General features: G+C 47.1%; 1 protein-coding gene across 3 annotated transcripts in view; it reads left to right on the forward strand.

Moving 5' to 3' along the window:
- The window catches only part of NIM1K (NIM1 serine/threonine protein kinase), an 89,366-nt gene that overhangs the window by 53,723 nt on the left and 8,424 nt on the right, over positions 1-27,219 (forward strand). Inside the window, exons 2-4 of one of the 3 annotated variants that reach the window (XM_073343877.1) lie at positions 3,616-3,824; positions 20,638-20,773; positions 21,462-21,838. In XM_073343877.1, coding sequence (XP_073199978.1) covers positions 21,547-21,838 — 292 coding nt within the window. In that variant the 5' untranslated portion in view covers positions 3,616-3,824; positions 20,638-20,773; positions 21,462-21,546. The remainder of the gene's footprint in view (positions 1-3,615; positions 3,825-20,637; positions 20,774-21,461; positions 21,839-27,219) is intronic. The other 2 variants (XM_073343874.1, XM_073343876.1) reach the window with 2 other exon arrangements.

Genomic DNA, 27,219 nt, shown 5'->3' on the forward strand with positions numbered 1-27,219 from the left:
CATAACTCGTATTTGCCAAGCACATATTTTCCAGAAAGGCAGCCCTTCTTGATCTGAAGACATCTAGGATGGGGAATCCATCCTTTCCTTTGCTAGCTTGTTCCAAAAAAATGTGTGCCCTATTTCTAATTTGAATTTGTCTGGCTGCAGTTTCCATTACATCTGCACAATTACCTTAATGAACCAAACTTGTAATTTCCTCAAAGAATGAAATCAGGTTTGTTTGACAAGACCTAGTTTCCCTATGTTGACTGGATTTATTATATTTCTATCCTTTAATTTTTCATTAATTGACTCTTATATCCTCTTTTCCATTATTTTGCCTAGGAATGATGTCAGGCTAACTGCCCTGGTTATTCCACTTGTTTTAGAATATTGACACAATATTAGCACTCTTCCAGTCTTCTGGAATTTCCCTGGTATTCCAAGATCTATAAACTATTAATATCAGCCGGCTAGAGAACTTATCAGCCAACTGTTTTAGGACTCTTGGGTTCAACTTATCCCGGCATCCTGATTTTAAAAATGTTTATCCTAGTAGATGTTGTTTAACCTCCTCCTTGGTTATTAATGGATTGGAAAGTATTTCATCTTCATGTGATAAGAGTACATCCTCCTGCTTCTTTCCAAATACAGAACAGAAACATTTACTGAACACTTCTGTCTTTTCTGCATCATTATTATCAATTTTACTATCTCCATCTAGTAATGGATCTATATCATGCTAGGATTTGCACCCCAATATACTTTAAAAAATCCTTTTTATTGTTCAGAACCCTGCCAACCATGGATTTTCCCCTTGATGTCTTTAGCATCCCTTATCAATTTTATACACTTAATAACTTCTAATTTATATTGATTTCTATCTATTTCTACTTTTTTCCATTTGACGTATATTGCTTTTTTATTTCTAATTGCTACCTTCACTTCACCAGTGAACCAGGATGGGATTTTAGCCAAAGACATCCTATTTCTTGAATGTGGAATCATGGCTTTTTGGCCATCTAATAAACTCTTCTTAAGGAACTCCCATTTTTCATTCACATTTTTCACTCTAAACTATTCCTCCCAATCAACTTCACTCATTTTCACAATAAGAAATTAGCTCTCTTGCCCATTGCACTCCCCCCCCCCCGCCCACCTCTGATTGGAACTGTCTTCTGTTTGCCCATATTGAATGTAATATTACTGGTCCCTTGGCAACCACCAACTTCCAGTCCAGCGATTAATTCATCTTCATACTACTTGGCACAGCTCAGAAGGGATGGCACAAAGATGTTCTTATTGTTCCCCTAATTCTAGGTTGTCCAGGTGCCAGAGTGGGTCCCAGCATGAGTTAGGACAGTCTGAAGGCTGCTCTAATTTATGGAGGCTATTAACAGCCCAGTGGGTTTTCTTTTCAGCCATGGATTGATGAGGCACGGAGATGGACTGTGCTCCTTTTCCAATTTTTCCAGGAAGGAGTGACTCCCATTGAGCATGCTATGAACTAATAAACAAGACAGTCATGTACTGTACATATGACATATGCTGTGAAAAATACACAAGATCAGAGTAACTATCAGGAGATAAAACCAGAAAATTCCCACTGAGAGGCTCCAATTCAAGGACACAGAGATTAGCCAAAGCCAGGTACTCTGCTAATCCTCCGTTAGCGTCATCCATCTTATTCTTGGATAAATTCTTTGCAAAACAAATCATAGGTAAGTGGACTAATGAATCTGCTTATTAAGACATTTCTTTCTGACATGCATGCCAAATGTTTAGGATTTGCCGCTTCCTGAATTAGGAAAACCATCATTTTATATTTTTAGTGATCTGGGTTGCATTGGATAGTGAAAGATGGGGTGGGTCCTCTCCAATTACAGCAGGCCAAAGCCAGTTTTGGAGCCCAGGGCACAATACACATAGCCAGACTATGCATAGGGATCTCTGTGGGACCAATGGAAAAAGGAATCATCTTCCTCCAAGCCATGAAGCAGCAGGGAAGCCACCCCATGATCACTACTGCATCTTCAGGACAGCAGTCTGTCTGCATGCCCCCTATATGGGAGAGACTGGCTAACAGATCTCCTTGGCCATGTGGCCACTCTCCACTCCATGCACTGTGTTTGCAAAGGGCAATTCTGTTTATCCTGAGAGGTCTGCATCAGAATATTCAATACACTACTAGTAGTTTCACTTTCTGTTAAATCACAATGTTGAATTTCCTTGAGTTACATCAGTGAAAGCCAGGATTAATGTTACAGGCTGCTTTAAAGCAGATCCTGCCAACAACATCCAGAGATTAAAAGATTGTCAAAGAGAGATCACTTGAGGTTTTAATAATTGCTATATGAAGTCTAGACAAAATAATGGCTATTTTTCTTAGTATTTTCACAGCTGCGTACAAGTGGATAAAAACAAGTCACAAAAGAAAGCTCAGTTTTCTTTGATTTTGATTAGTTTTCTGACTACATACTTGTTTCTTGAAAATTGGCGTGAAAGAGCACACAAATCAATACGGGCAAAATTACCCTTTCCAGCTTTTACATAATCTGCATCCAATCTGAATTAAATTCACCATGTCTGTAGAGAGTCAGAACACGACCAGTACACCACTTTAGCCCTTAAATAGGTCTTATGTGTGGTGCATAGTCCTTGCGCTGTTTGGTTCTCTGTACCTTCAGCCCCCAATTAAAACCTCTCCAGCGCATCATCAAAGATCTACAACCTATCCTGAAAGACAGTCCCTCACTCTCACAGATCTTGGGAGACAGGCCAGTCCTCGCTTACAGACAGCCCCCCAACCTGAAGCAAATACTCACCAGCGACCACACAACAAAAACACTAACCCAGGAACCTATCCTTGCAACAAAGCCCAATGCCAATTCTGTCCACGTATCTATTCAAGTGACACCCTCATAGGACCTAATCACATCAGCCACACCATCAGGGGCTCGTTTACCTGCACATCTACCAATGTGATATATGCCATCATGTGCCAGCAATGCCCCTCTGCCATGTACATTGGCCAAACCGGACAATCTCTACGTAAAAGAATAAATGGACACAAATCAGACATAAGAAATCCATAACATTCAAAAACCAGTAGGAGAACACTTCAGCCTCTCTGGTCACTCAGTAACAGACTTAAAGGTGGCAGTTTTGCAACAGAAAACCTTCAAAACAGACTGCAACAAGAAACTGCTGAACTGGAATTAATTTGCAAACTAGATACCATTAACTTGGGCTTGAATAGAGACTGGGAGTGGCTGGATCATTACACAAATTGAATCTATTTCCCCATGTTAAGTATCCTCACAACTTCTTGTCAACTGTCTGAAATGGGCCCTCTTGATTATCAATACAAAAGTTTTTTTTCTCCTGCTAGTAATAGCTCATCTTAATTAATTAGCCTCTTAGAGTTGGTGTGGCAACTTCCACCTTTTCATGTTCTCCGTGTGTGTATGTGTATATATATATATATAATCTTCTTACTATATGTTCCATTCTATGCATCTGATGAAGTGGGCTGTAGCCCACGAAAGTTTATGCTCAAATAAATTTGTTAGTCTCTAAGGTGCCACAAGGCCTTCTGTTCTCTTTGTACAGTGTGAATATCCCTATCTGTAGGCAGAAGTGCCATTGACACCAATGGAAGCCGCATACATGGAACAAGTGCTGAGGAACATACTCTGCAGGGATAAAAAAGTTCTCTACAACAACAACAACAACAAATAATGATCCCAGCCTGTGCCCCATGTCGAACCAGCTGATTTGCTGATTAGATTATTCCTGGTCCTGACTTTTGGCAGCAGTCTTTTTTAGACAATTGTAGTAAGGTAAGTCAAAGAGCGATTTAGTGGTACACCAAATGTAGACCGGTTTTGCCTCATGTTTTAGTCATTTTCCTTTGAGGAAGGTGTCTAACTCATGTTTAGCACTTGTGTTGTGGAGGTGGAAGATGCTCAAAACTGTCTTAGTCACAGCTGGTGGATAAGCTGCTCCAGGACTTTGAAGACGACACACAGCAGAGAGATTGGTCAGTAGCTTGCCTCATTGTATGGGTCCTTTCCAAGTTTTAAAAGGGCAATCACTTTTTTTGACATTCTCCAGATCCTTGGCAGGTCACCCTCATTGACAACTTAAATCAGGAATTTGGATAACCATTGATGGACATTGTTTCCAAGGTGGTTCAGAAATTCTGGTAAAATGTTGTCATATCTTGCTGCCATTCTGAGTTTGATGTTGCTCAGTACAGTGTCTAATTCAGCACTTGTGAATGGTGCTAATTCAGCAATTCTGGACAAAGCCAGACGTCATTGAAGGCCATTTGTTTACATCCAGCAGCAGAATTTGGCCTAGAGTCAATTAATATGCAATAGTCACAAAATCATGTCTATAGACTTATTTTAAAAAAAAAGTGTCTTCCCATCCTCTCCCCCAAATGTAAGGTTTTCCTGTGCCCTGATGTGTGCTTGTGGTACACCTCTACCCCGATATAACATGAATTCGGATATAACGAGGTAAAGCAGTGCTCGGGGGGAGGGGGCTGCACGCTCCAGTGGATCAAAGCAAGTTAGATATAAGGCAGTTTCACCTATAACGCGGTAAGATTTTTTGGCTCCCGAGGACAGCGTTATATCGGGGGTAGAGGTGTACTTGTTAATGTATGGTACATGTGCACATTGAGGGTGTGTCGATACTGCAATGTTCAGGCTCAGGTTACAGGCTGAGCTCTGGGACCCACCAACTTTGCAGGGTCCTGGAGTCTGGGTTCCAGCCCAAGCCAAAATGTCTACACCACAGTCGCAGTTAGCCCAAGCCCAAGTCAGCTGGCAGGAGCCAGCTGTGGGTTTTTAATTGCAGTGTAGACATACCCTAAGGGGCTAGCAGACTGCTTTGATTTGACTCAGTGTTTGGGTATGAATCAGAGAACTGTTGTTTGATGTTAGGGTCTGTGTATATGACTAAGCATAGTTGTTCTAGGAGGTTTACAACTTGACTGGGAAAAGCATTAGTTAATCGGCTGTAAAGATCACTCCTGCATGGACAGGGCAGAGGAATTCCAACTCCATTTTTTTTGTTATTCTTTGATTCTAAGGGGCATAGTCATGCTATTAGGTTTTTAGCAAAAAGATAGTGTTGCTATCTTGTAGTGTGGTAGCACCCAGAGGGCCCCAGCCAGGGATCAAGGCCACCATTGTGCCAGGTGCTGTGAGACCATGGGAAGTTCTGCTTAAAAATTAATGGTACATTCTGGCCCATAGTTGCATAAATGTTGTTATAAACCTGATACCTGAGTCTGTCAGAATTGCAAACATATGTTCAATTATATAACAGGAGAGTGAATGCTATAATGCAGTGCACATGACGTACATTATTATAAATTAATATGGCACAAACATTGTGTTGACCAAGTAGACTTACACGAATTACTGAACAAGAAATGAGAATAGAGCATGTGATCAATCTGCTATAAGAGGCTTATCTCCCAGGTCACAACAGTCTAATTAATTCTTATATTCACCTGGCATGACACACCTATAGTATGGATAAAGGTTCGTGTTTTTAAAAGCTCTATGCTATTGTCTTAAATTGCATTACCCATTAGGCATGTCCGCTGTGTATATTAACCTTATGTACGAGGAAAGCCAATGATGGTTTGGTTTTGGATTTTTTAAATTACAGGGCCTCATCTGTGTCTCAGCAAACATTGAGTTACAGAGTGATAGCTCTGTGCTAAATGTAAAAGCAGTACTTATTCTGGGATGTAGTTAAGTTGGCAGCATGTGGACCTGCGCAAAAGAGCTAGTTTAGTTATTGCTGTAGGCTCTTCCAGCTGCACTCAGGACATTGTAAATATTTTCTCCTACTTGGGTTGGCAATGTAAAGCAATCTGAGCTCAAAGGCTGAAGTTGTGCCCACCAAACTGTCTCCCTACCCCCTCGTTTCATCTCTTGCATTTGGGATGTTACCTTGGAGCATCCCAACGGGCCCCGAGGTGTTTCCTGTTGCTTGCATTTTTCGGATTTAAACAACGTGCTTAGCAAAGTTTGAGGACAAACATTCAGCAACAGGAAGTTTATGTGGCTTGTTCTGGCTACTTCAACCATGAACTGAACCAATATAACACAAGAAAAAGAGCAAAATTGGGCTGCTTAAAATACTTTCCCTCTGCTTAGAAGAACATGCTGTGCAGTAACACCAGAGAGGTTTTGTGGTGCTTTCAGCAGATCTGGTACCTCTGCTAGTGCGCTGTCACCTTCTGTCAAAGCTAGGCCTTCAAAAATAGAAACAAACTAAGACATCAGTATTTTCTTTTCAAATCTGGAATGCTGAATTTGGAAAGTGGAACCAGTGTTTTCTTATTAATCCCATCAAAAACTCCTATTTGGAGTTCAGTTCAATTCCTAATTTAGTTCACAGTAAATAGAGGAACAACTTCTGCAGTAGTAGAAAGAAGTCCATTCGATAGGGATCAGATAGCTAAATCTTAATCTCTTGCTGTCTGGGAAATACCTCCAGGATCCTGCTATCTTTAGAGATTGTAATGAGGGACACTTGTGAAGTTAGCCTTCAGACCTGTGATCTCTGAAGGAGGGGAGCCAATCACCAGTGACCTCCTAAAGATCTCTAAAAGAAAAGGAGTACTTGTGGCACCTTAGAGACTAACAAATTTATTTGAGCATGAGCTTTCGTGAGCTCACAAAAAGCTTATGCTCAAATAAATTTGTTAGTCTCTAAGGTGCCACAAGTACTCCTTTTCTTTTTGCGAATACAGACTAACACGGCTGCTACTCTGAAACCTAAAGATCTCTGTGGCACCAAAAGCCTGTGCTGTATTTGGCCATCTTGTGTGTTCTTCCATATTTACAGTTTTAAAATATATCTGTGGAGAAATCGCTCCATTTTCGTTATACAACATGCACTTTACATGCTGTGAAATTAAAAAAACAATGACCAAAGTTTTCAAACTGGGTGTGACAGATATGGCAATTTCTTCTTCTAGTGCTTGCTTATGTTGATTCCATTTTAGGTGTGTGTGCACCCATGTGCACAGTTGTCGGAGATTTCTTCCTTAGCGATATCCGTAGGGCCGGCTGTGGTGCCCTCTGGAATGGCACTCCCATGCGGCAGTATATCAGCCGCCGCCAGCCCTGTGCCCTCTCAGTTCCTTCTGACCGCCCATGATGGTTAGTTGGAGCACCTTGCCTTGCTTCGCAAGAGGAGTAGCGGTTTTTCCATAGACTTCATTTTGTTGTTATTATACATAGTTTCATTGTAGTTAGTCTACAGTGTTAGTTAGTCAGTGGAGTCCTAGTTTGACTCGGCCCAGCACCGTTCCATCTTGCCGGCACCAAAGAAGAGGAAGAAGAAGCAAAGCCCCTTGGCACTGAAGGACAGAGGGGCTTCAGGCAAAGGACCTACGTCAGGCCATGCATCTGCTACGGTGCTTCACAGGGGTACCACTGAGATCGGACCCCCCAGCCTGGCCAGGGACCTGCACCCCACCCTAGGCAGGGGCAAGGGCTCCAAGCCACTTGTGGGGCCTTCAGTGCCCGAAGTGGTTCCGGCGGCTAAAGAGCAAGGCCAATTGGCATGGCAGGTGCCAGGCCAGGTGACCAAAATGGCTAAGCTTGCAGCACCGAAGGGGAAAACCACCGGGCTTCTGTAGTAACATAGACTGGCGGAACACCCCAGGTCACGGACTGCAGGTGCAAGTCCCCGTCGCTGCAACCTCAGACCCCAGCACCGCAACCTAGTTCCCCAGCCAGAAGGCCTAGGTCTCCGTTAAGATCCCCTCCTACTAGGTGAGGGACTCCAGACTCGTGGCACCGCTCCCTGTACCATTGGTACTTGCGACCGTCTAGTCATAGGTCACCAGACGCTGGTCACGCTCTCCCAGAAGGTCTCCTTGTTGGTCACTGTCCCGGAGGGGTTGTTCAGGATTTCAGCCTAGTATGCGCTCGCCCCAGTACCATTCCTCTGGCAGGCGGTGCTACTCCCAGTCTCCCTGCCAATCACCTACCAGGGTCAGTAGGAAAACCCAGGCCGCAACAGCCCTGCTGTGGTCACTGGAGGGACAGTGGTCAGGGTCGGACTGTGATTTCAGCCCCTTGCCAAGAAGGGGCGACTTCCCAACAACGCGGGAGACTGGGGCAGCACCAGCCATGGTGCTGATGCAGCAGGGACAGTGGCCCCCCAAAGTGGCCATACTGGTACCTGTTGGGGGTGCCGGTGATACCTGTCCAGTACTTCCATGCCACATATGACAAACCGGCCAGGGCACCGCCAGTACTGCAGTCAGAACACGGCACCAAGGAGGAGGCCTAGCCTGCGCACCGTACTCCGGCACCGAGGGAGCCCTCCCCTGACAAGGAAGGGGATAACACATTCCCTCAGGTGGCCCACACCAGCAGTCCCCTGAATGATTTTAAGGAGCACCAGGCCCTCCTTAAACGGGTGGCTGAAAACCTTGGCCTGCAGATCCAGGAGGTTGCTGAGGAGGCCGACAACTCTTCAATGTCATCTCAGCCACCACACCGGCAAGCATTGCATTGCCTGTCAACCCAGGGGTGCTCAGGATAGCCAAATCTTTGTGGCAAACCCCCTCTTCTATTCTGCCTATGTCAAAGAAAGCAGAAAAGAAGTACTGTGTCCCTGCAAAGGGCTTTGAGTATCTATATACTCATGCCCCTGCATCATCGCTGGTCATGTCTGCGGTGAATCAAAGGGACAAACAGGGCCATGCCAGCGGAACACCAAAAAGTAAAGATGCCAAAAGGCTAGACTTGTTTGGCAGGAAAATTTATTCAATGGCCAGCTTACAGTTTAGGATCTCTAGTTACCAGGTCCTGCTGGGACATTATAACTCTAACCTGTGGGACTCCCTTAATAAGTTCACGGAGGCCCTCCCACAGGATCATGCCCAAGAGTTCACCGCGTTGGTGAGCGAAGGCACGGTGGTGGACCAGGGAGTTCTCCAGATGGTTGCATTGGTGGTGGCCATGAGATGCAGCTCCTGGTTGCAGGCTTCTGGGCTGTCCCAGGAGAAAGCAGGCCACTATCCAAGACCTCCCATTTGAGGGTTCGGGGCTCTTTTCTGAGCTGACTCCAGACTCCAAGGGCTCAAGGACTCCCGAGCCACTCTCTGCTCCCTGGGCTTGCACACCCCAGGAAGCCGTTCCGGCCTCTGCCTCCTCCTCCTCCAACACAATCTAGGTCCTGGGGGGGTCCCAAGTCAGACTCCTACAGGCGGAAGGACAAGGACAAAGGGCCTCAGAGATGCTTCCTGTCCTCTTCCCATTCGGCTGCCCAACCTGATCCTCCCAGAAGTCAGGGAGGCCAGAAGCAGTCATTTTTAGGGTGCGCTCAAAGATGATGCCCCTGCCAATGTACTGGATCCACTCCCCTCCTTCCTCAACTGCCTTTGGCCTTTCCAGTCAGCCAGGTCCCATATCACCTCAGACAGCTGGGTGTTCGATACAGTTTCTTTGGGTTGCATCCTGCAATTTATAGCCAACCATCCCTCCCAGCCCCCTTCCCCATCCCTCGTCAGGGACCCTTCTCATGAGCAACTCCTCATTCAAGAGGTCAAAAACCTCCTGTGTGTAGGGCCAGTGGAAGAGGTTCCTCGGAACATAGAAGGAAGAGGATTCTACTCCCTCTACTTCCTAGTTCCGAAGGCAAAGCGGGGCCTCAGACCCACCCTAGACCTGCATTGCCTCAACAACTCTCTCAAGAAGTTGAAGGTTCATATGGTCTCCCTGGCCTCCATCATTCCATCCCTGGATCCGGGAGACTGGTACGCCGCCCTCGATTTAAGGAACGCATATTTCTATCTTCCCAGGGCACTGGCGCTTCCTCCATTTCATGTTGGGCCACCGCCTCTTCGAGTTCACAGTGATGTCTTTTGATCTCTCATCAGCCCCGATAGTCTTCACAAAGTGTATAGCGCCAGTGGCCGCTTACCTGCAACATCGGGGAGTCCAAATATATCCGTACCTCGACGACTGGTTGATAAGGGGCCGGTCCCCAGATCAGGTGTGGAGGCATCTCCATCTGGTCTGTTCCCCCTGTTGCGACCTGGGGTTGATAATAAACAAGAAAAAGTCAACCTTAACCGCAGTGCAATGCACAGAATTCATCGTAGCGGTCCTTGACTCCAGTTGGGCCAGAGCCTTCCTCCCCGAGACTTGGTTCCAGGCTATAGCGGACCTCATATCGGGCCAATGGACCCACCCACTCACCACCATCCACACATTCCTGAGACTGTTGGGCCACTTGGCAGCATGTACTTACTTGGTCCGGCATGCACGACTCCGCCTCAGACCCATACAGGCATGGCTGGCGTTGGTCTATGTCCCCAACCGGCACAGGATGGACTGGATGATCAGAATTCTGGACAGCATACTGTCATCTCTCATCTGATGGCAGGATCCCATGTCGGTGCTGGAAGGCGTTCCCTTCGCAGCCCCGGCCTCGTCGGTAGACCCTTGTCTCTGATGCCTCCAACCGGGGATGGGGAGCACACGTGGGCAATCTCAGTACTCAAGGTTGTTGGTCCAGATCGTTCCCTGCATATCAACGTCAGGGACCTCAGGCCGGTTCGATTAGCCTGCCAAGCCTTTCTACCCTCTGCACTCTGCCAGGAAGTGCTCTGGCTCTGGGATTTCTGTCCGCTGCACATCCATCTCGTAGCTACTCACCTTCCAGGGGCCAAAAACACTTCGGCAGATTGCCTCAGCGGGGCATTCTTGTCTCCTCACAAGTGGTCCCTTTATCCGGAGGTGGTCGGTTCCATCTTCCACAGGTGAGGAACTCCCCAGATGGACCTGTTTGCTTCCAAGCAGAACAGAAAATGCCACATCTTCTGCTCGATTGGTGGCATGGACAGAGAATCCCTGTCAGACGCCTTTCTGCTCCTGTGGTTGGGGGCTCTGATGTACACCTTCCCTCCGGTGCCGTTGCTGCCCAGGGTCCGCACGAAGATCAAACAGGACAGGGTCAGGGTCATCCTCATAACACCGGCTTGGCCACGCCAACACTGGTTCAGCACGCAGCTGGGCTCCTCGGTGACAACTGTGTTCCAGCTACCGCTCAGGTCGGACCTGTTGTCCCAGAATCACGGCAGTCTTCTACACCCCAACTTGACGGCGCTACATCTCACGGTTTGGCTGTTGCGTGACTAAATGCACAGGAACAGCAGTGCTCAGCTGAGGTTCAGTGAGTCCTGCTGGGGAGTAGGAAGCCCTCCACCAGAGCAACCTACCTGGCCAAGTGGAAATGGTTCACCTGCTGGATTGTAGACAAAGGTGTTTGTTCCGAGTGGACTTCGCTGCATCATATTCTAGACTACCTCCTGGATCTCAAGCTCCAGAGCTTGTCTCTCTATTCAGTCAAGGTCCATCTAGTGGCCATCTCAGCCTTCTACCCACCGTTTGAGGGCAGGTTAGTTTTTGCTCAGGATATCACAGACAGATTCCTTAAGGGCCTGGAGCACCTCTACCTGCACATCAGGGACTCCATCCCTCTGTGGGACTTGAATCTGGTGCTGTGGCAGTTCACAGGTCCTCTCTTCAAGCCTCTGGCTTCCTGCTCTCTCCTTTTCCTCTCTTGGAAAGTCAGATTCCTGGTCATGGTGACTTTGGGCACTCACCTCAAAGCCGCTGTACATGGTCTTCTATAAGAACAAGTTCCAGCTAAGGCCACACCTGGCTTTTCTTCCCAAAGTAGTCTCAGTTTCATTTGAGCTAGGACATTTACTTATGAGTCTTCTTTCTGAAGCTGCATAAGTCGGAGGAGGAGCGCAGGCTACATGCCCTGGATGTCTGGAGGACTCTGGTCTTCTACGTTGACAGGACCAAGCCATTCTGTAAGTCAACACAATTATTCGTCGCTGTGGCTGACAGAATGAAGAGTTGCCCGGTATCGACTCAAAGAATTTCTTCTTGGATCACTGCTTGCATTCTCTTTTGCTATGATCAAGGAAAGGTGCCTCCCCCGGTGATCATCACCGCCCTTTGTACCAGGGTGCAGGCCTCTTCGGTGGCATTTCTGGCCCATGTGTCTATTTAGGACATCTGTAGAGTGGCCACCTGGTCATCTGTCCAAACCTTTATGTCCTATTATGCACTGAGCCAGCAGGCCCAGGACGATGCTGGCTTCAGTAGGGCAGTACTGCAAGCCGCTTAACTGTGAACTTCGAGCCCACCTCTGTGGATACTGCTTGTGAGTCACCTAGAATGGAATCGACATGAGTAAGCACTCGAAGAAGAAAAAACGGTTACCTATCTTTTGTAATTGTTGTTCTCCGAGATGTGTTGCTTATGTCCATTGCATTACCCGCCCTCCTGCCTCTCTGTCGGAGTTGTCAATAAGAAGAAACTGAGAGGGTGTAGGGCTGGAGGTGCCTGATATACTGCCACATGGGAACGCCACTCCAGAGGGCCCTATGGATACCGCAAAGGCAGAAATCTCCAACAACTGTGCACACACCTAGAATGGAATGGACATAAACAACACATATTGAAGAACAATAGTTACGAAACGGTAGGTAACCGTTTTTTCCTGCAATATCCTGGACAAACATTATTGAAATAAGTTAAACCTTATTGGATTAAATTGGTGACTCTGGGAAGCTCATTGTATTAAAAATGCAAAGGCTTATGTGTAGAACCCTCCGCAATAATTTACTTGTATCCAATTCACGATCTGTGCTCCACCTTTTATATGTATCAGCATCCGTGCGAGAACCCTCTAGAGCAGCTGTTCTCAACCAGGTGTAATGAAATGTTGTTATCCTTATTGCATGAGTAAAGGGAAGCAGAACTGTACTTAGCTTGTCCTGACTGAGGGGGTCACCCTCAACTGAACTCACTAAGCAGGGGGTTCGGATGCCAGAGCCCAGTGGAGACAGAGAGGGTGGGGACAGGTGTTTCTGCCTGGTCTTGTGGGCTCTACCTAAGAGTCATAGACACTATCTGACCTGCCCCTCTCTACTGTTCAGAGAGAGAGCTGATTAGGCTCCATCGAGAGTCTTTTGTTTTGTTAAGTGATCACTAGAGCTGAAATCACCGATAATTAGGTCTAAGGCCTCAGACAACGTTTTTGCGGAAGCACCTGCCTAGTCTGCACTAGCAATGAGGTTCCCACATTAGCTGCTGAAATCACTGAGAGCTGGGTGGAACCTCAAGAGACGACTCACCGAGGTCACAGTAGAGAGGCAGGCGGCTGCAGAAAGGGCCGGTGCAGAGCCATCGGCACCGGCGCAGATGACGGTGGGGTAGAGTGAACGGCGGCACGAAGGATGACCGCCGCGGAATGAATGATGGCACAGCGGCAGCAGCAGGCAGTGACACAGAGCGAATGGCAACTGTGAGCCAGTTGTGGTGGCAGCGACGCCTGAGACATTGCTTGATGTTTCTTCCCCCCACATCCCGGGTGGGAGGTGAACTCACATGAACACACCGCTGAACTCTGGGTCTTCGCTGACCAGGGACAGCAGCTCTGAGTGGGGTGCGGTGAAAGGAGAGGGGAGTGGCGTGTGAAAGGGACATTCGTTTGTTGGACTACCACACTGCAAAGTGAGAAATGGAGGCAAAGGACACTGCCCAATGTACTATGGTTGGGGGGGTGAGGTGGGGGACTTTTGCTCAGGGTCAGATGTGTTCAAATCATGGTTATGGTGTTTTCCCAAATTAATGCCAGGTTCCTTTCCCCTTTTTATTAAAAGTTTTCTCGCTATACACAGACTCAGTGCTTGCAAGTGGGGAAGTATCGCCTCTTAGAGGCGCCATGAAGTGGTGTTTAATTTTCCCAGATTACTGGGTGGGGGCTCGAGCTGGTTCTGGACCCCTGGATATTGAATCCGTTCCTTTTTGCTGCTAACTCCACCTAGCAGAAGGAATTACAGATGCCAATACATGGATTTAGAAGCTTACGTTATGCATCAAAGTCTGAAAAATATTGACCTACATTGTATTTGCAGGTTAAAAGTATTCTCATTCTTGGCTTTCTCCTTCTTCCTTTCATTCTAATGTGTGATGTAAGGCTTGAGTCAGTGGCGTCACTGATGGAGGGTGTAAATGTTTGAATAATGGGGTCAAATATTTTCTCTTGCTGGTGGCTCTAATATCACTAGTATTGGTTTTTTAGCAATGAGCTAAATCAGACAGACAGCAGGCTGGCCAACTGCTGTGGGTCACTAATAAGACAGGTGAGTTACAAAACTGAAGCACTTTGGGACATAAGCTGCCTTTCAGTACATGTGGCTCCTGGTTGTATCATAGAATATCAGGGTTGGAAGGGACCTCAAGAGGTCATCTAGTCCAACCCCCTGCTCAAAGCAGGACCGATCCCCAATTAAATCAACCCAGACAGGGCTTTGTCAAGCCTGACCTTAAAAACTTCTAAGGAAGGAGATTCCACCACCTCCCTAGGTAACGCATTCCAGTGTTTCACACCCTCCTAGTGAAAAAGCTTTTCCTAATAGCCAACCTAAATCTCCCCCACTGCAACTTGAGACCATTACTCCTTGTTCTGTCATCAGCTACCACTGAGAACAGTCTAGAGCCATCCTCTTTGGAACCCCCTTTCAGGTAGTTGAAAGCAGCTATCAAATCCCCCCGTCATTCTTCTCTTCCGTAGACTAAACATACCCAGTTCCCTCAGCCTCTCCTCATAAGTCATGTGTTCCAGTCCCCTAATCATTTTTGTTGCCCTCTGCTGGACTCTTTCCAATTTTTCCACATCCTTCTTGTAGTGTGGGACCCAAAACTGGACACAGTACTCCAGATGAGGCCTCACCAGTGTCGAATAGAGGGGAATGATCACGTCCCTCAATCTGCTGGCAATGCCCCTACTTATACAGCTCAATATGCCATTGGCCTTCTTGGCAACAAGGGCACACAGTTGACTCATATCCAGTTTCTCGTCCACTGTCACCCCTAGGTCCTTTTCTGCAGAACTGCTGCCGAGCCATTCGGTCCCTAGTCTGTAGCGGTGCATTGGATTCTTCCGTTCTAAGTGCAGGACTCTGCACTTGTCCTTGTTGAACCTCATCAGATTTCTTTTGGCCCAATCCTCCAATTTGTCTAGGTCCCTCTGTATCCTATCCCTACCCTCCAGCGTATTTACCTCTCCTCCCAGTTTAGTGTCATCTGCAAACTTGCTAAGGGTGCAATCCACACCATCCTCCAGATCATTTATGAAGATATTGAACAAAACCGGACCCAGGACCGACCCTTGGGGCACTCCACTTGATACCAGCTGCCAACTAGACATGGAGCCATTGATCACTACCCGTTGAGCCCAACAATCTAGCCAGCTTTCTATCCACCTTATAGTCCATTCATCCAGCCCATACTTCTTTAACTTGCTGGCAAGAATACTGTGGGAGACCGTGTCAAAAGCTTTGCTAAAGTCAAGGAACAACACGTCCACTGCTTTCCCTTCATCCACAGAGCCAGTTATCTCGTCATAGAAGGCAATTAGATTAGTCAGGCATGACTTGCCCTTGGTGAATCTATGCTGACTGTACCTGATCACTTTCCTCTCCTCTAAGTGCTTCAGAATTGATTCCTTGAGGGCCTGCTCCATGATTTTTCCAGGGACTGAGGTGAGGCTGACTGGCCTGTAGTTCCCAGGCTCCTCCTTCTTCCCTTTTTTAAAGATGTGCACTACATTAGCCTTTTTCCAGTCATCCGGGACCTCCCCCAATCACCATGAGTTTTCAAAGATAATGGCCTATGGCTCTGCAATCACATCCGCCAACTCCTTTAGCACTCTCGGATGCAACGCATCTGGCCCCATGGACTTGTGCACATCCAGCTTTTCTAAATAGTCCTGAACCACTTCTTTCTCCACAGAGGGCTGGTCACCTCCTCCCCATGCTGTGCTGCCCAGTGCAGTCGTTTGGGAGCTGACCTTGTTCATGAAGACAGAGGCAAAAAAAGCATTGAGTACATTAGCTTTTTCGACATCCTCTGTCACTAGGTTGCCTCCCTCATTCAGTAAGGGGCCCACACTTTCTTTGACTTTCTTCTTGTTGCTAACATACCTGAAGAAACCCTTCTTGTTACTCTTAACATCTCTTGCTAGCTGCAACTCCAGGTGTGATTTGGCCTTCCTGATTTCACTCCTGCATGCCCGAGCAATATTTTTATACTCATCCCTGGTCATTTGTCCAATCTTCCACTTCTTGTACGCTTCTTTTTTGTATTTAAGATCAGCAAGGATTTCACTGTTAAGCCAAGCCAGTCGCCTGCCATATTTACTATTCTTTCTACACATTGGGATGGTTTGTCCCTGTAACCTCAATAAGGATTCTTTAAAATACAGCCAGCTCTCCTGGACTCCTTTCCCCCTCATGTTATTCTCCCCGGGGATCTTGCCCATCAGCTCCCTGAAAGAGTCAAAGTCTGCTTTTCTGAAGTCCAGGGACCGTATTCTGCTGTTTTCCTTTCTTCCTTGTGTCAGGATCCTGAATATGACCATCTCATGGTCACTGCCTCCCAGGTTCCCATCCACTTTTGCTTCTTCTACTAATTCTTCCCGGTTTGTGAGCAGCAGGTCAAGAAGAGCTCTGCCCCTAGTTGGTTCCTCCAGTACTTGCACCAGGAAATTGTCCCCTACATGTTCCAAAAACTTCCTGGATTGTCTGTGCACCGCTGTATTGCTCCCCCAGCAGATATCAGGGTGATTGAAGTCTCCCATGAGAACCAGGGCATGCGATCCAGTAACTTCTGCGAGTTGCCGGAAGAAAGCCTCATCCACCTGGTCCCGTGGTCTATAGTAGACTCCCACCATGACATCACCCTTGTTGCTCACACTTTTAAACTTAATCCAGAGACTCTCAGGTTTTTCTGCAGTTTCATACTTGAGCTCTGAGCAGTCATACTGCTCTCTTACATACAGTGCAACTCCCCCACCTTTTCTGCCCTGCCTGTCCTTCCTGAACAGTTTATATCCATCCATGACAGTACTCCAGTCATGTGAGTTATCCCACCAAGTCTCTGTTATTCCAATCACATCATAATTCCTTGACTTTGCCAGGACTTCCAGTTCTCCCTGCTTGTTTCCCAGGCTTCGTGCATTTGTGTATAGGCACTTGAGATTAACCTGCTGATCGCCCCTCTTTCTCAGTATGAAGCAGGAGCCCTCCTCTCTCACGCACTCCTGCTCGTGCTTCCTCCCAGTATCCCACTTCCCCACTTACCTCAGGGCTTTGGTCTCCTTCCCCCGGTGAACCTATTTTAAACCCTCCTCACTAGGTTAGCCAGCCTGCTTGCAAAGATGCTCTTCCCTCTCTTCGTTAGGTGGAGCCCGTCTCTGCCTAGCACTCCTCCTTCTTGGAACACCATCCCATGGTCAAAGAATCCAAAACCTTCTCTCCGACACCACCTGCGTAGCCATTCGTTGACTTCCACGATTCGACAGTCTCTACCAGGCCTTTTCCTTCCACGGGGAGGATGGATGAGAACACCACTTGCGCCTCCAACTCCTTTATCCTTCTTCCCAGAGCCACGTAGTCTGCAGTGATCCGCTCAGGGTCATTCTTGGCAGTATCATTGGTGCCCATGTGGAGAAGCAGGAAGGGGTAGCGATCCGAGGGCTTGATGAGTCTCGGCAGTCTCTCCGTCACATCCTGAATCTTAGCTCCTGGCAAGCAGCAGACTTCTCGGTTTTCCCAGTTGGGGCAGCAGATAGATGACTCAGTCCCCCTGAAGAGAGAGTCCCCGACCACCACCACCCACCTCCTTCTCTTGGGAGCGGTGGTCGTGGAACCCCCAACCCAAGGACAGTGCATCTCATGCCTTCCAATTGGTGGAGTCTCCTTCTGCTCCCTTCCCTCAGACATATCGGTCCACTCCCCCCATTAGTACCTGTGGAGAGAACATGAAAACGGTTACTTACCTGTACCGGCGTTGCTGGTACATGGACTTCCCCTTTTTGGTTCTGGAGGTCACATGATACCAAATTTCTTCACCGTCCTCCTGTCCCCGATGTGCAGCCTGCTCTGAATCTTCAGAACCTTGTGCCCGTAGAAGCATATTCTGACGTCTGTCCAGGAAATCTTCAGTTTCTCTTATGTAACGCAGGGTCGATACCTGTTGCTCCAGACCTTGAACCTTCTCTTCCAATATGGAGACACTGTGGTAATGTCAATCTCTCCAGTCTGTCTGTCTCGCTTTTGGAATTAGTATTATTTATTTACAGGCTTCTGTGAAGTACCCTTCACCACAGTATTTGGGTGCATTCTACATCAGTGGTTTTCAACCTGTGTTCTGCAGACCCCGGGGGGTTTACAAACTATGCCTAAAGGTCCATGAAAGGTTGCCATTACCATAGAACAGTGGTTTTCAACCTGTGGTCTGCAGACCCCCTGGAGGTCCGCAGACTATGTCTAAGATTTCCAAAAGAGTTTGCACCTCCATTCAAAATTTTTTGGAGGTCTGCAAATGAAAAAAGGTTGAAAACAACTGTTCTGCATGATTTAGATTAAAGAGTAAGACCACATTGGCCACAGCTGGAGAGCATATACTCCATTAGCTCCTGCAGCACTGAAATAGCTCATGTTAAAGGACTGAGGAAACCTAGCCAGTGGGCTAAGTGCCAGGAGATTCCAGGGCCTGCAGTTAGCGGGAGGGTTGGAAAAATAAATTAATCTTAGGCTGTGTTCTAAAAATGGCCATCTTTGGGCTCAAGCAAATATTTGGTAGGCGTAAATTCCAGAAGGAAGAATGCCTTGACCCAGTTTCCTCTTTGGACAGACAGATCTGGATTAAAGCATTCTCATAGCCGTGATATTGAGCTTCCACGGCTGGCCTCTCTTTGCCCATAATCAACATTACACAATGACTGTTCACATAGGTCTATCTGACAGGCCGCAAGAAGGATTTTCTTCAGCCCTTTTGTACAGCTGATTGGTGCAAAGGCATAGGTAATTCTTGCAGAAGACGGCCTTAACTGTTGAGTATCCTCTGTGTGCCCAATTAGCATAAGTAGGCTGACTCTTTCACACCGAATGAGCTGACAGGCATAATGATGAGCTAGACTTCTGTGGTTAATTTTCTTTCACTAAGGTAGTGCTCATGGCAATCTGTTTTTTGCATTTCTGGTTTCTGCTCTCTGACTCCAACAAACATAACTTTGACAGCAAAGCAGAACTTCATGTTGGCAGCCGCAGATCACAGAAATATCCAGGGTAGAGCCTGGGTGCTGAGGGGAGCATACTTAAAATGGTTTTGCGCCTTTGTTTAAGGGCCCAGTAAGTGCTTTCTAAAAGGGAGCAAGCCCTACTAGTGCACCATATGCTCTGTTCCCAGCATCAGACCTACAGCTGATTCTGGGGGGGCTTGGCCCTAGTTATGCCCCATCTAGGGTATGTGTACACTGCAATTAAAAACCTGCAGCTGGCCTGTGCCAGCTGACTTGGGCTAAGGGGCTGTTTAATTATAGTGTAGATACTTGGGCTCAGGCTGGAGCCCGTGAGGTGGGAGCTCCCAAAGCTTGGCCTGCAGCCCAAGCCCAAATGTCTACACTACAATTAAACAGCCCCTTAGCCTGAGCCCACAACCCAAGTCAGCTGGTACAAGCCAGCCATGGGTGTTTTATTGCAATGTAGAGATACCTCTAGTCACTCCTCACTCAGCATACCGTGTTAGCTTATGCCCTCTTGTGCTCCTGAAGTGCAAGCCTCAACACCCGTCTGCTCCCATAGCACTTGCACAAGAGAAGGCAGGGTGGGTTATCTGTGCCCTCTCACCACTCTTGTGCACCCATGCTGGAGAGCCAGAACCTAGCAATGAATAGCACCTATACTGTTGTGATATAATAAAGACTTTGGTTGGGTTACTGTCAACCCAAAGCAGTTTAATTAAATAATAATGCTTAGCTCTTACTGCGCATTTCAACTCTTTTCAAAGGAAGGTGAGTATCGTTTCTGGGGCACAGAGAGGTGACGTGGCTTTGCCTAAGGAACAGCAAAGCAGGAAGAGAAACCAGGTCTCCTGACTCCCAGTCTAATGCCTTATCCACAATACCTTCCATTTCTCCACCTATCCCCAGTGGCACAGGGAACTTGTCTTCAAGCCAGCCAGCATCATCCTGCAATATATGCAGGACATGAGTGGTAACACCCCTTAAAATGTGATACCTTAGATGACTATCTTCCAAAGCTTAAGGCCTGAGTCATTGGGGTGTCCTCACCATCTTTACGTACCTCACGGACTCCACATACTTAAAGTGATAATCATTTTGTTGGTCTAATTCTATTTAATCAGTTATGTAAGAATATTGCTCCTGTGTCTGTGCATGGGCGAGGTAGGCTAGAGGCAGCAGCTTCTTTAACATCTCCACGCCTTCTGTGCACAGACTGGTACTGCTGGGTACAGAAATGATTAAGAGTGTCTGATAAAATTCCTCTTCCTGCACAGTTATCAGCAGGTAGAGAGGAAAGAACATCTTACTATTATTGTGTTAAGTGACTACTTGTAAGTATGTTTTAGTACAAGCTGTAATTTGTATGTGTGCCAAAACCAAACAGTGTGGAAATAAAATTGGTAAATGATCTAATCTATCATGTAGCTCAGTGAAACATGAGGCGATTTATATAAAGGGTTTAATGACTTTCTTCATCTCTCTTCTTAGGAAGACAACGCATCTGGCAAAATTTTGAGAAGGCTCAAGGCTTTAAAGAAGGCTCGTCTAAATAAAGGAGGGTTAAAGTGACATTGCAGTTACTTAATCCTGTGCTTTCCTTCCATGTGACTCGAGCAAGACTGAGGTACAGCTTTTCTTTTTCCCAGGGCACAGATTACACTGCTCCTAGCATCCTCCAGCAGCAGTTCTGTACATCAGAGTAGCTATGGAAATTAAACAAAGCAGTGGCAAGCATTTTACAGCAGGGCTGCAAGGTAAAGGTCAGGCATTTCCAAATCACAGTGAAAACTTTGCTGGCTGAAAAATGAATCCAAGGAAAATTCAGCTTTTGGACTGAGCCTTGAACCAAGAAGGACTGCATCATATCCTACCGAAGCTGTTCGAAGTGATCTGAAAGCTTTTGGATTTATTCAAAGTAGTTATTGAGCTATCAGTCTTATGTGTGCCCATCAGTGTTTTCAGGGCAGCAAACCAGAACCTGAAAGTTAAAGAAGTGTCAAATGTATTGCATTTGTTTGCACTCCATTGAAAATGGACTCCTTGCTTTGTATGTGTACAGTTTACAGCTTTAATTAGCAAGACTTTTTTATCTTACAGATAAGGATTTAAAATTGCTCGCTGGAGATTAAAAGCCAATTGGCTTTTAATTTTACTTCTGATTTTGCATAGAAGCAGCAGTATATTATATATATATATATATATATATATATATATATATATATATATATATATATATATATATATATGATGGAAAATTTGGTTTGTAAGTCATTTCCACATTGATCTTTGGACCTCTGGCAATTTTTGTTCAGGTTATCACAATTCTGTTATGTCCAGGATTGTATTCCACTGGAACAGCTTGCTAAACCAAATGGAAATGTGATCACTCTGTGGACTATGACAACAAGCTATATGAATGGCGGAGGTCTTGGAAACCACCGATATACCAGGTGGAATCGTGAGGACAGCGGAGAGGACTATGGGCGGGCTGAGTGCTATGGAGAAGATGAGGAGGGCAGGAAGCGCAGGCTGACCCCGTTGGAGAAGCTAACCCAGGATATGTCCCAGGATGAAAAGGTGGTGAAGGAATTAACTCTGGGGAAGAGGATTGGATTCTATCGAGTCAGAGGGGAAATAGGGAGTGGAAATTTCTCACAAGTGAAGCTTGGAATTCATTCTCTAACCAAAGGTAGGCGATGCTATTTGCAACACGTTATGATTGTGGTGGTGCTGTGTATATATATGGTGCAGGGTTCTTTGGAATGAAAGGCACTGTGTGAGTCCTACATACCTATACAGTTGTGGCAACATGTATTTATAGGCAGGGACACAGGTAAATGCTTAGGACTAGATTATCCCTTTCCTTTGAACAGGGGAAGGATCATTTCCCTATCTAGCACCTCCTGTGCCAGATTCAAGGAAAATTGCAGTCTCTGTGTTCCAGGGCTTGCACAGGCTGCATCCCTTGGCTTCCAACCACCACAGATAGAATGAAGCCTTGGGCCTGCCCCCACATCACACAATAAAGCTCATTAAAGGGTGGTTCTGTGTGCACATACCCCTGAATTCCTTGGCGCACTTGGAGGGGTTGTGCCTCTCCCCAGGGTCCTCAGCCACATGGCAGCCTGCACTTATGGGATCCGGCATGCCAGACTGAGGCTCAGACCACTCCAACTGTGGCTCACTTCGCCCTATCATCCCAGATGCGACAGCCTGAACTTAGTAGTCACCTCAGCAGATTGTTCCACAAATCACGAGTGATCCATCCGACCAGATGTCATAGAATCATAGAATCATAGAATATCAGGGTTGGAAGGGACCCCAGAAGGTCATCTAGTCCAACCCCCTGCTCGAAGCAGGACCAATTCCCAGTTAAATCATCCCAGCCAGGGCTTTGTCAAGCCTGACCTTAAAAACCTCTAAGGAAGGAGATTCTACCACCTCCCTAGGTAACGCATTCCAGTGTTTCACCACCCTCTTAGTGAAAAAGTTTTTCCTAAGATCCAATCTAAACCTCCCCCACTGCAACTTGAGACCATTACTCCTCGTTCTGTCATCTGCTACCATTGAGAACAGTCTAGAGCTACCCTCTTTGGAACCCCCTTTCAGGTAGTTGAAAGCAGCTATCAAATCCCCCCTCATTCTTCTCTTCTGCAGACTAAACAATCCCAGCTCTCTCAGCCTCTCCTCATAAGTCATGTGTTCTAGACCCCTAATCATTTTTGTTGCCCTTCGCTGGACTCTCTCCAATTTATCCACATCCTTCTTGTAGTGTGGGGCCCAAAACTGGACACAGTACTCCAGATGAGGCCTCACCAATGTCGAATAGAGGGGAACGATCACGTCCCTCGATCTGCTCGCTATGCCCCTACTTATACATCCCTACTTATACATCATACATTCCATCTTCCAAAGGTGGGGGTTTCCCCAGGTCGATCTGTTCTTCACCCGGAGCAACAGAAAGTGCCCAATGTTCTGCTCCTTCCAGAAACACAGCCCCAGCTCAATCACGGATGCATTCCTGCTACCTTGTGGGGGGGAACCACCTGTTGTATGCCTTTCCCCTGATCCCTCTCATGTGCAAGGGCCCACTCAAGGTCCCCTGAGATGGGGCAGAGATAATTCTGCTGGCACCAGCGTGGCCTTGACAACACTGATACACCACGCTCCTGATCCTTGCCACTCCTCCCCAACCTGATCACACAGGACCACGGTTGTCTTCATCACCCCGACCTCATAGAATCATAGAATATCAGGGTTGGAAGAGACCTCAGGAGATCATCTAGTCCAACCCCATGCTCAAAGCAGGATCAATACCCAATTTTTGCCCCAGATCCCTAAATGGCACCCTCAAGTATTGAACTCACAACCCTGGGTTTAGCAGGCCAATGCTCAAACCACTGAGCTATCCCTCCAGTTCCTCCGCCTCACGGCCTGGAAGCTTCATGGCTGAACCCCATGGAGCTTCTGTGCTCTAAACAGGTAAGGGAGATCCTCCTCGGCAGCAGGAAACCCTCCACTAGAGCCACATATCTGGCAAAGTGGAACAGGTTTACTTGCTGGTGTGACCAGCATTGTACATCCCCACTTCAGGTGTGTATACCTTCATCCTAGAATACCTTCTGCACCTGAAACAGCAAAGCTTGGCAGTGTCATCCATAAAGATACACCTTGCAGCTATCTCGGCTTTCCACCCAGGAGCATCTGGACGTGGGACCTTAACTTGGTCCTCTCCAAATTAATGGGGCCCCCGTTTGAACCACTGGCGACTTACTTCCTTCTCTACCTGTCATGGAAAGTAGCCTTCCTGCTCGCCCTTATCTCCGACCCACCTTATACGGTTTTCCACAGGGATAAGGTACAACTCAGGCCTCACCCGGCCTTTCTTCCTAAGGTTGTGTCACATATTCCTGCCTGTTTTTTATCCTAAGCCTCATGCCAGTAGCCAAGAGCAGAGGCTGCACTTTCTGGATGTTTGGCAGGCGCTAGCCTTCTACATTGAGCTCACTAAGCCGTTCAGGAAATTGAACCAGCTGTTCATAGTGGTGGCAGACCGGACGAAAGGTCTCCTGGGCTCTTCTCAAAGAATATCTTCGTGGATCGCATCCTGGATCATGTGCTACGAACTGGCCAAGATACCGGCCCCGGCACTTACGGCACACTCCACAAGGGCACAAGCCTCGTCATCAGTGTTCCTGGCCCAGTTCCCGATACAAGAAATCTGTAGGGCAGCAACTTGGTCCTCAGTGCATACGTTCACTTCTTATTATGCCATCATCCAGCATGCCAGAGATGATGCAGCATTCAGTAGAGCGGTGCTCCAGTCAGTGACTCCATAACTCCGACCCCACCGCCTAGGTAGACCTTAGGAGTCACCTAATTGGAATCGAAATGAACAATCACTCAAAGAAGAAAAAACAGTTACTCACCTTCTCGTAACTGTTGTTCTTTGAGATGTGTTGCTCGTATCTATTCTAATACCCACCCACCCTCCTACCCCTCTGTCAGAGTCGCTGGCAAGAAGGAACTGAGGAAGCGCCGGGAGCTACTAAGGGAAAACTTTCTGACGCCCGTGCATTCAGCGCACGCGCACCTAATTGTTCTCCTTAGCCACTGAGGACAGGACACAAAGCAATGGGCTTAAATTGCCACAAGGGCGATTTTAGGTTAGACATTAGGAAAAACTTCCTAACTGTAAGGGTAGTTAAGCTGTGGAAGCTCCATCAAAGGAGGTTTCAAAGAACAGGTTGGACAAACTTGTCAGCGATGATCTAGCTAATACTTAGTCCTATCTCAGAGCAGGGGACTGGACAAGATGACCTGTCGAGGTCCCTTCCAGTCCTACCTTTCTATGATTGTGCTTGTTGCAATGCTGAACATAGAGGAAGGTATGGTCTTTGTCTCAAAGAGCCTACACCTTGAGACACAGGCAATGGCTTCCTCAAGGCCCCAGGGGTGCTCAACTCCTCCCCCCCCCACCCGCTCCACTCTGCCCCAGGCCCCACCCCCACCCAACCCCTTTCCCCCAGTCCCCATCCCCTCCTCTTCCCGCCCAATTCTGCCCCCTCCTCCAAGCGCACCCCATCCCCGCTCCTCTCCCCCCCCAGTGCCTCCTGCACACCACAGAACAGCTGATCGTGGAGGGTGGGAGGCACTGGGAGAAGTTGAGCGGCAGAGGCCCTGGGGGGTCCTAAGCACTCACTAATTTTTTTTCCATGGGTGCTCCAGCCCTGGAACACCCACAGAGTCAGCACCTATGCACTGAATAAAATGTCTTCATTGTGGTTCATCAAAGAGCACATAACCCCCTGTTAATGTAGATCTAAAACAGTCACTCAGAATGAGCAGTAGGGGCCAGATTAATCTGTAAACAAATCCTGCTTTTTTATGCTATTCCAGTGACACAAAGCTGCTGCTGTACTAAGTTTAACCAGGTTTCAGAGTAGCAGCCGTGTTAGTCTGTATCCGCAAAAAGAAAAGGAGGACTTGTGGCACCTTAGAGACTAATAAATCTATTTGAGCATAAGCTTTCGTGAGCTCACAAAAGCTTATGCTCAAATAAATTTGTTAGTCTCTAAGGTACCACAAGTCCTCCTTTTCTTTTTAAGTTTAACCAGGTTATCCATTTATTTATACAACGTGTTCACTGCGGTGAAGAAATGGGGGTCACAATGTACTGATGATACGTATGTAAGCATGGCTGCTTTCCATCACCAGAGTAGCACGAAGTAGCAGGAGCAGTTCATTGGTATAGTCCTACTTAGCAATAGGTACATGAACTGGTAGGTGGCTTCCGAGCACACTTACTGGATTGGGCCCCACATGTGAGTAAGGTAGACAAATGTCTATCTCCCTGGGCTTTGTGGATCACTCTGGGTTTCAGATGGAGACAGGCATCCAGCTGCCTGGAGTACGGTAGCAGTATGTATGGGCAGCGAGCACCTATTTTTGCTGTAAGCACCTACTTTGTTTGGTGGCAGCCAAGCAAGAATTTTGTGGCGCACAGTAGAGCCTAAATATGGGACATAAGGGCCTAAGTACCTTTGTTTTCACTAGTTGAGTATTAAAGTTAGTTCTGTCCAGGTTATAACTTTACATTCTCCAGTCCTCAATCCACTAGGTAATCATTGTGGCTTCAAGCGGCTTCAGTGGAAAAAGCAGGAATTACAGCAATAGCTGGAGCATGGACAGCTACTGCACTGGAAATGGGCGGTGGAAACACCCCAGAGACAAGCTTGTTAAAAGCCTAACTGGTTGGGATGCAAACACCAGCAAAATCAATGATACTTGCTAGGGATCCATCACAGTCTCTTTCTGCTTATCGCTCTTTGTTTTGTCCATTGTCCATTCACAAGGGTGACTAACCCCTTTGGTATTTTGCACCTGCCTCAACAATGTATGTTATCATATGATCAGGTTGGTACAAGAGGCTAGAATCTTAGGGCTAAATTGACAAGGGGGGGTTAGGCACCTAACTGCCACTTCAGGCACCACTGGCATTCACAAAACCACCACTCAGCTGCTGCTACTCTCTGTAGGCACCTAAACTCCCTCAGGGCTGAATCCCTAAAGGGGCTTAGACTCAGCATTGCAACACCTAACTTTTAGATGCCCTGTGCCTAATGGAATCCACAGCCCTGAGTTTGTTGCCCAGCTCCCTATACAATGCATAGGGAGAGTTAGGTGCCTATAAATGGGATTCACAAAAGCCAGCATATTGAGCAGGGAGCCATCTAAGCTAATCAATAAGACATACTGTGGAGAGGGACGGGGGCCTAAGCCCCACCACGGAAATCTCCCTCGATTTGGGATTCATGCTGGAAACCCTCTCCTAAAGTTAGGCTAAACCCGATCAGTCCTTTCTCACAAAACCAAGGAGGTGGTGCCTTCCTTGAATGCAATAGCCCACTACTCAGAGCACTCACTCAGCATAGGGGAGACCCATGTTCAGACCCTTGCTGGGGAGCAGCAACTTGAACCCAGCTCTGCCACCTCTCCGCTAAATACCCAAACCACCAGGTTAGTGGGGTGTGGTTCTCTCATTCTTTCCTACTGTAGCTGTTCCACTTC

This window comes from Lepidochelys kempii, chromosome 5 (genome assembly GCF_965140265.1).
Source record: "Lepidochelys kempii isolate rLepKem1 chromosome 5, rLepKem1.hap2, whole genome shotgun sequence".
NCBI lineage: Eukaryota > Metazoa > Chordata > Testudines > Cheloniidae > Lepidochelys > Lepidochelys kempii.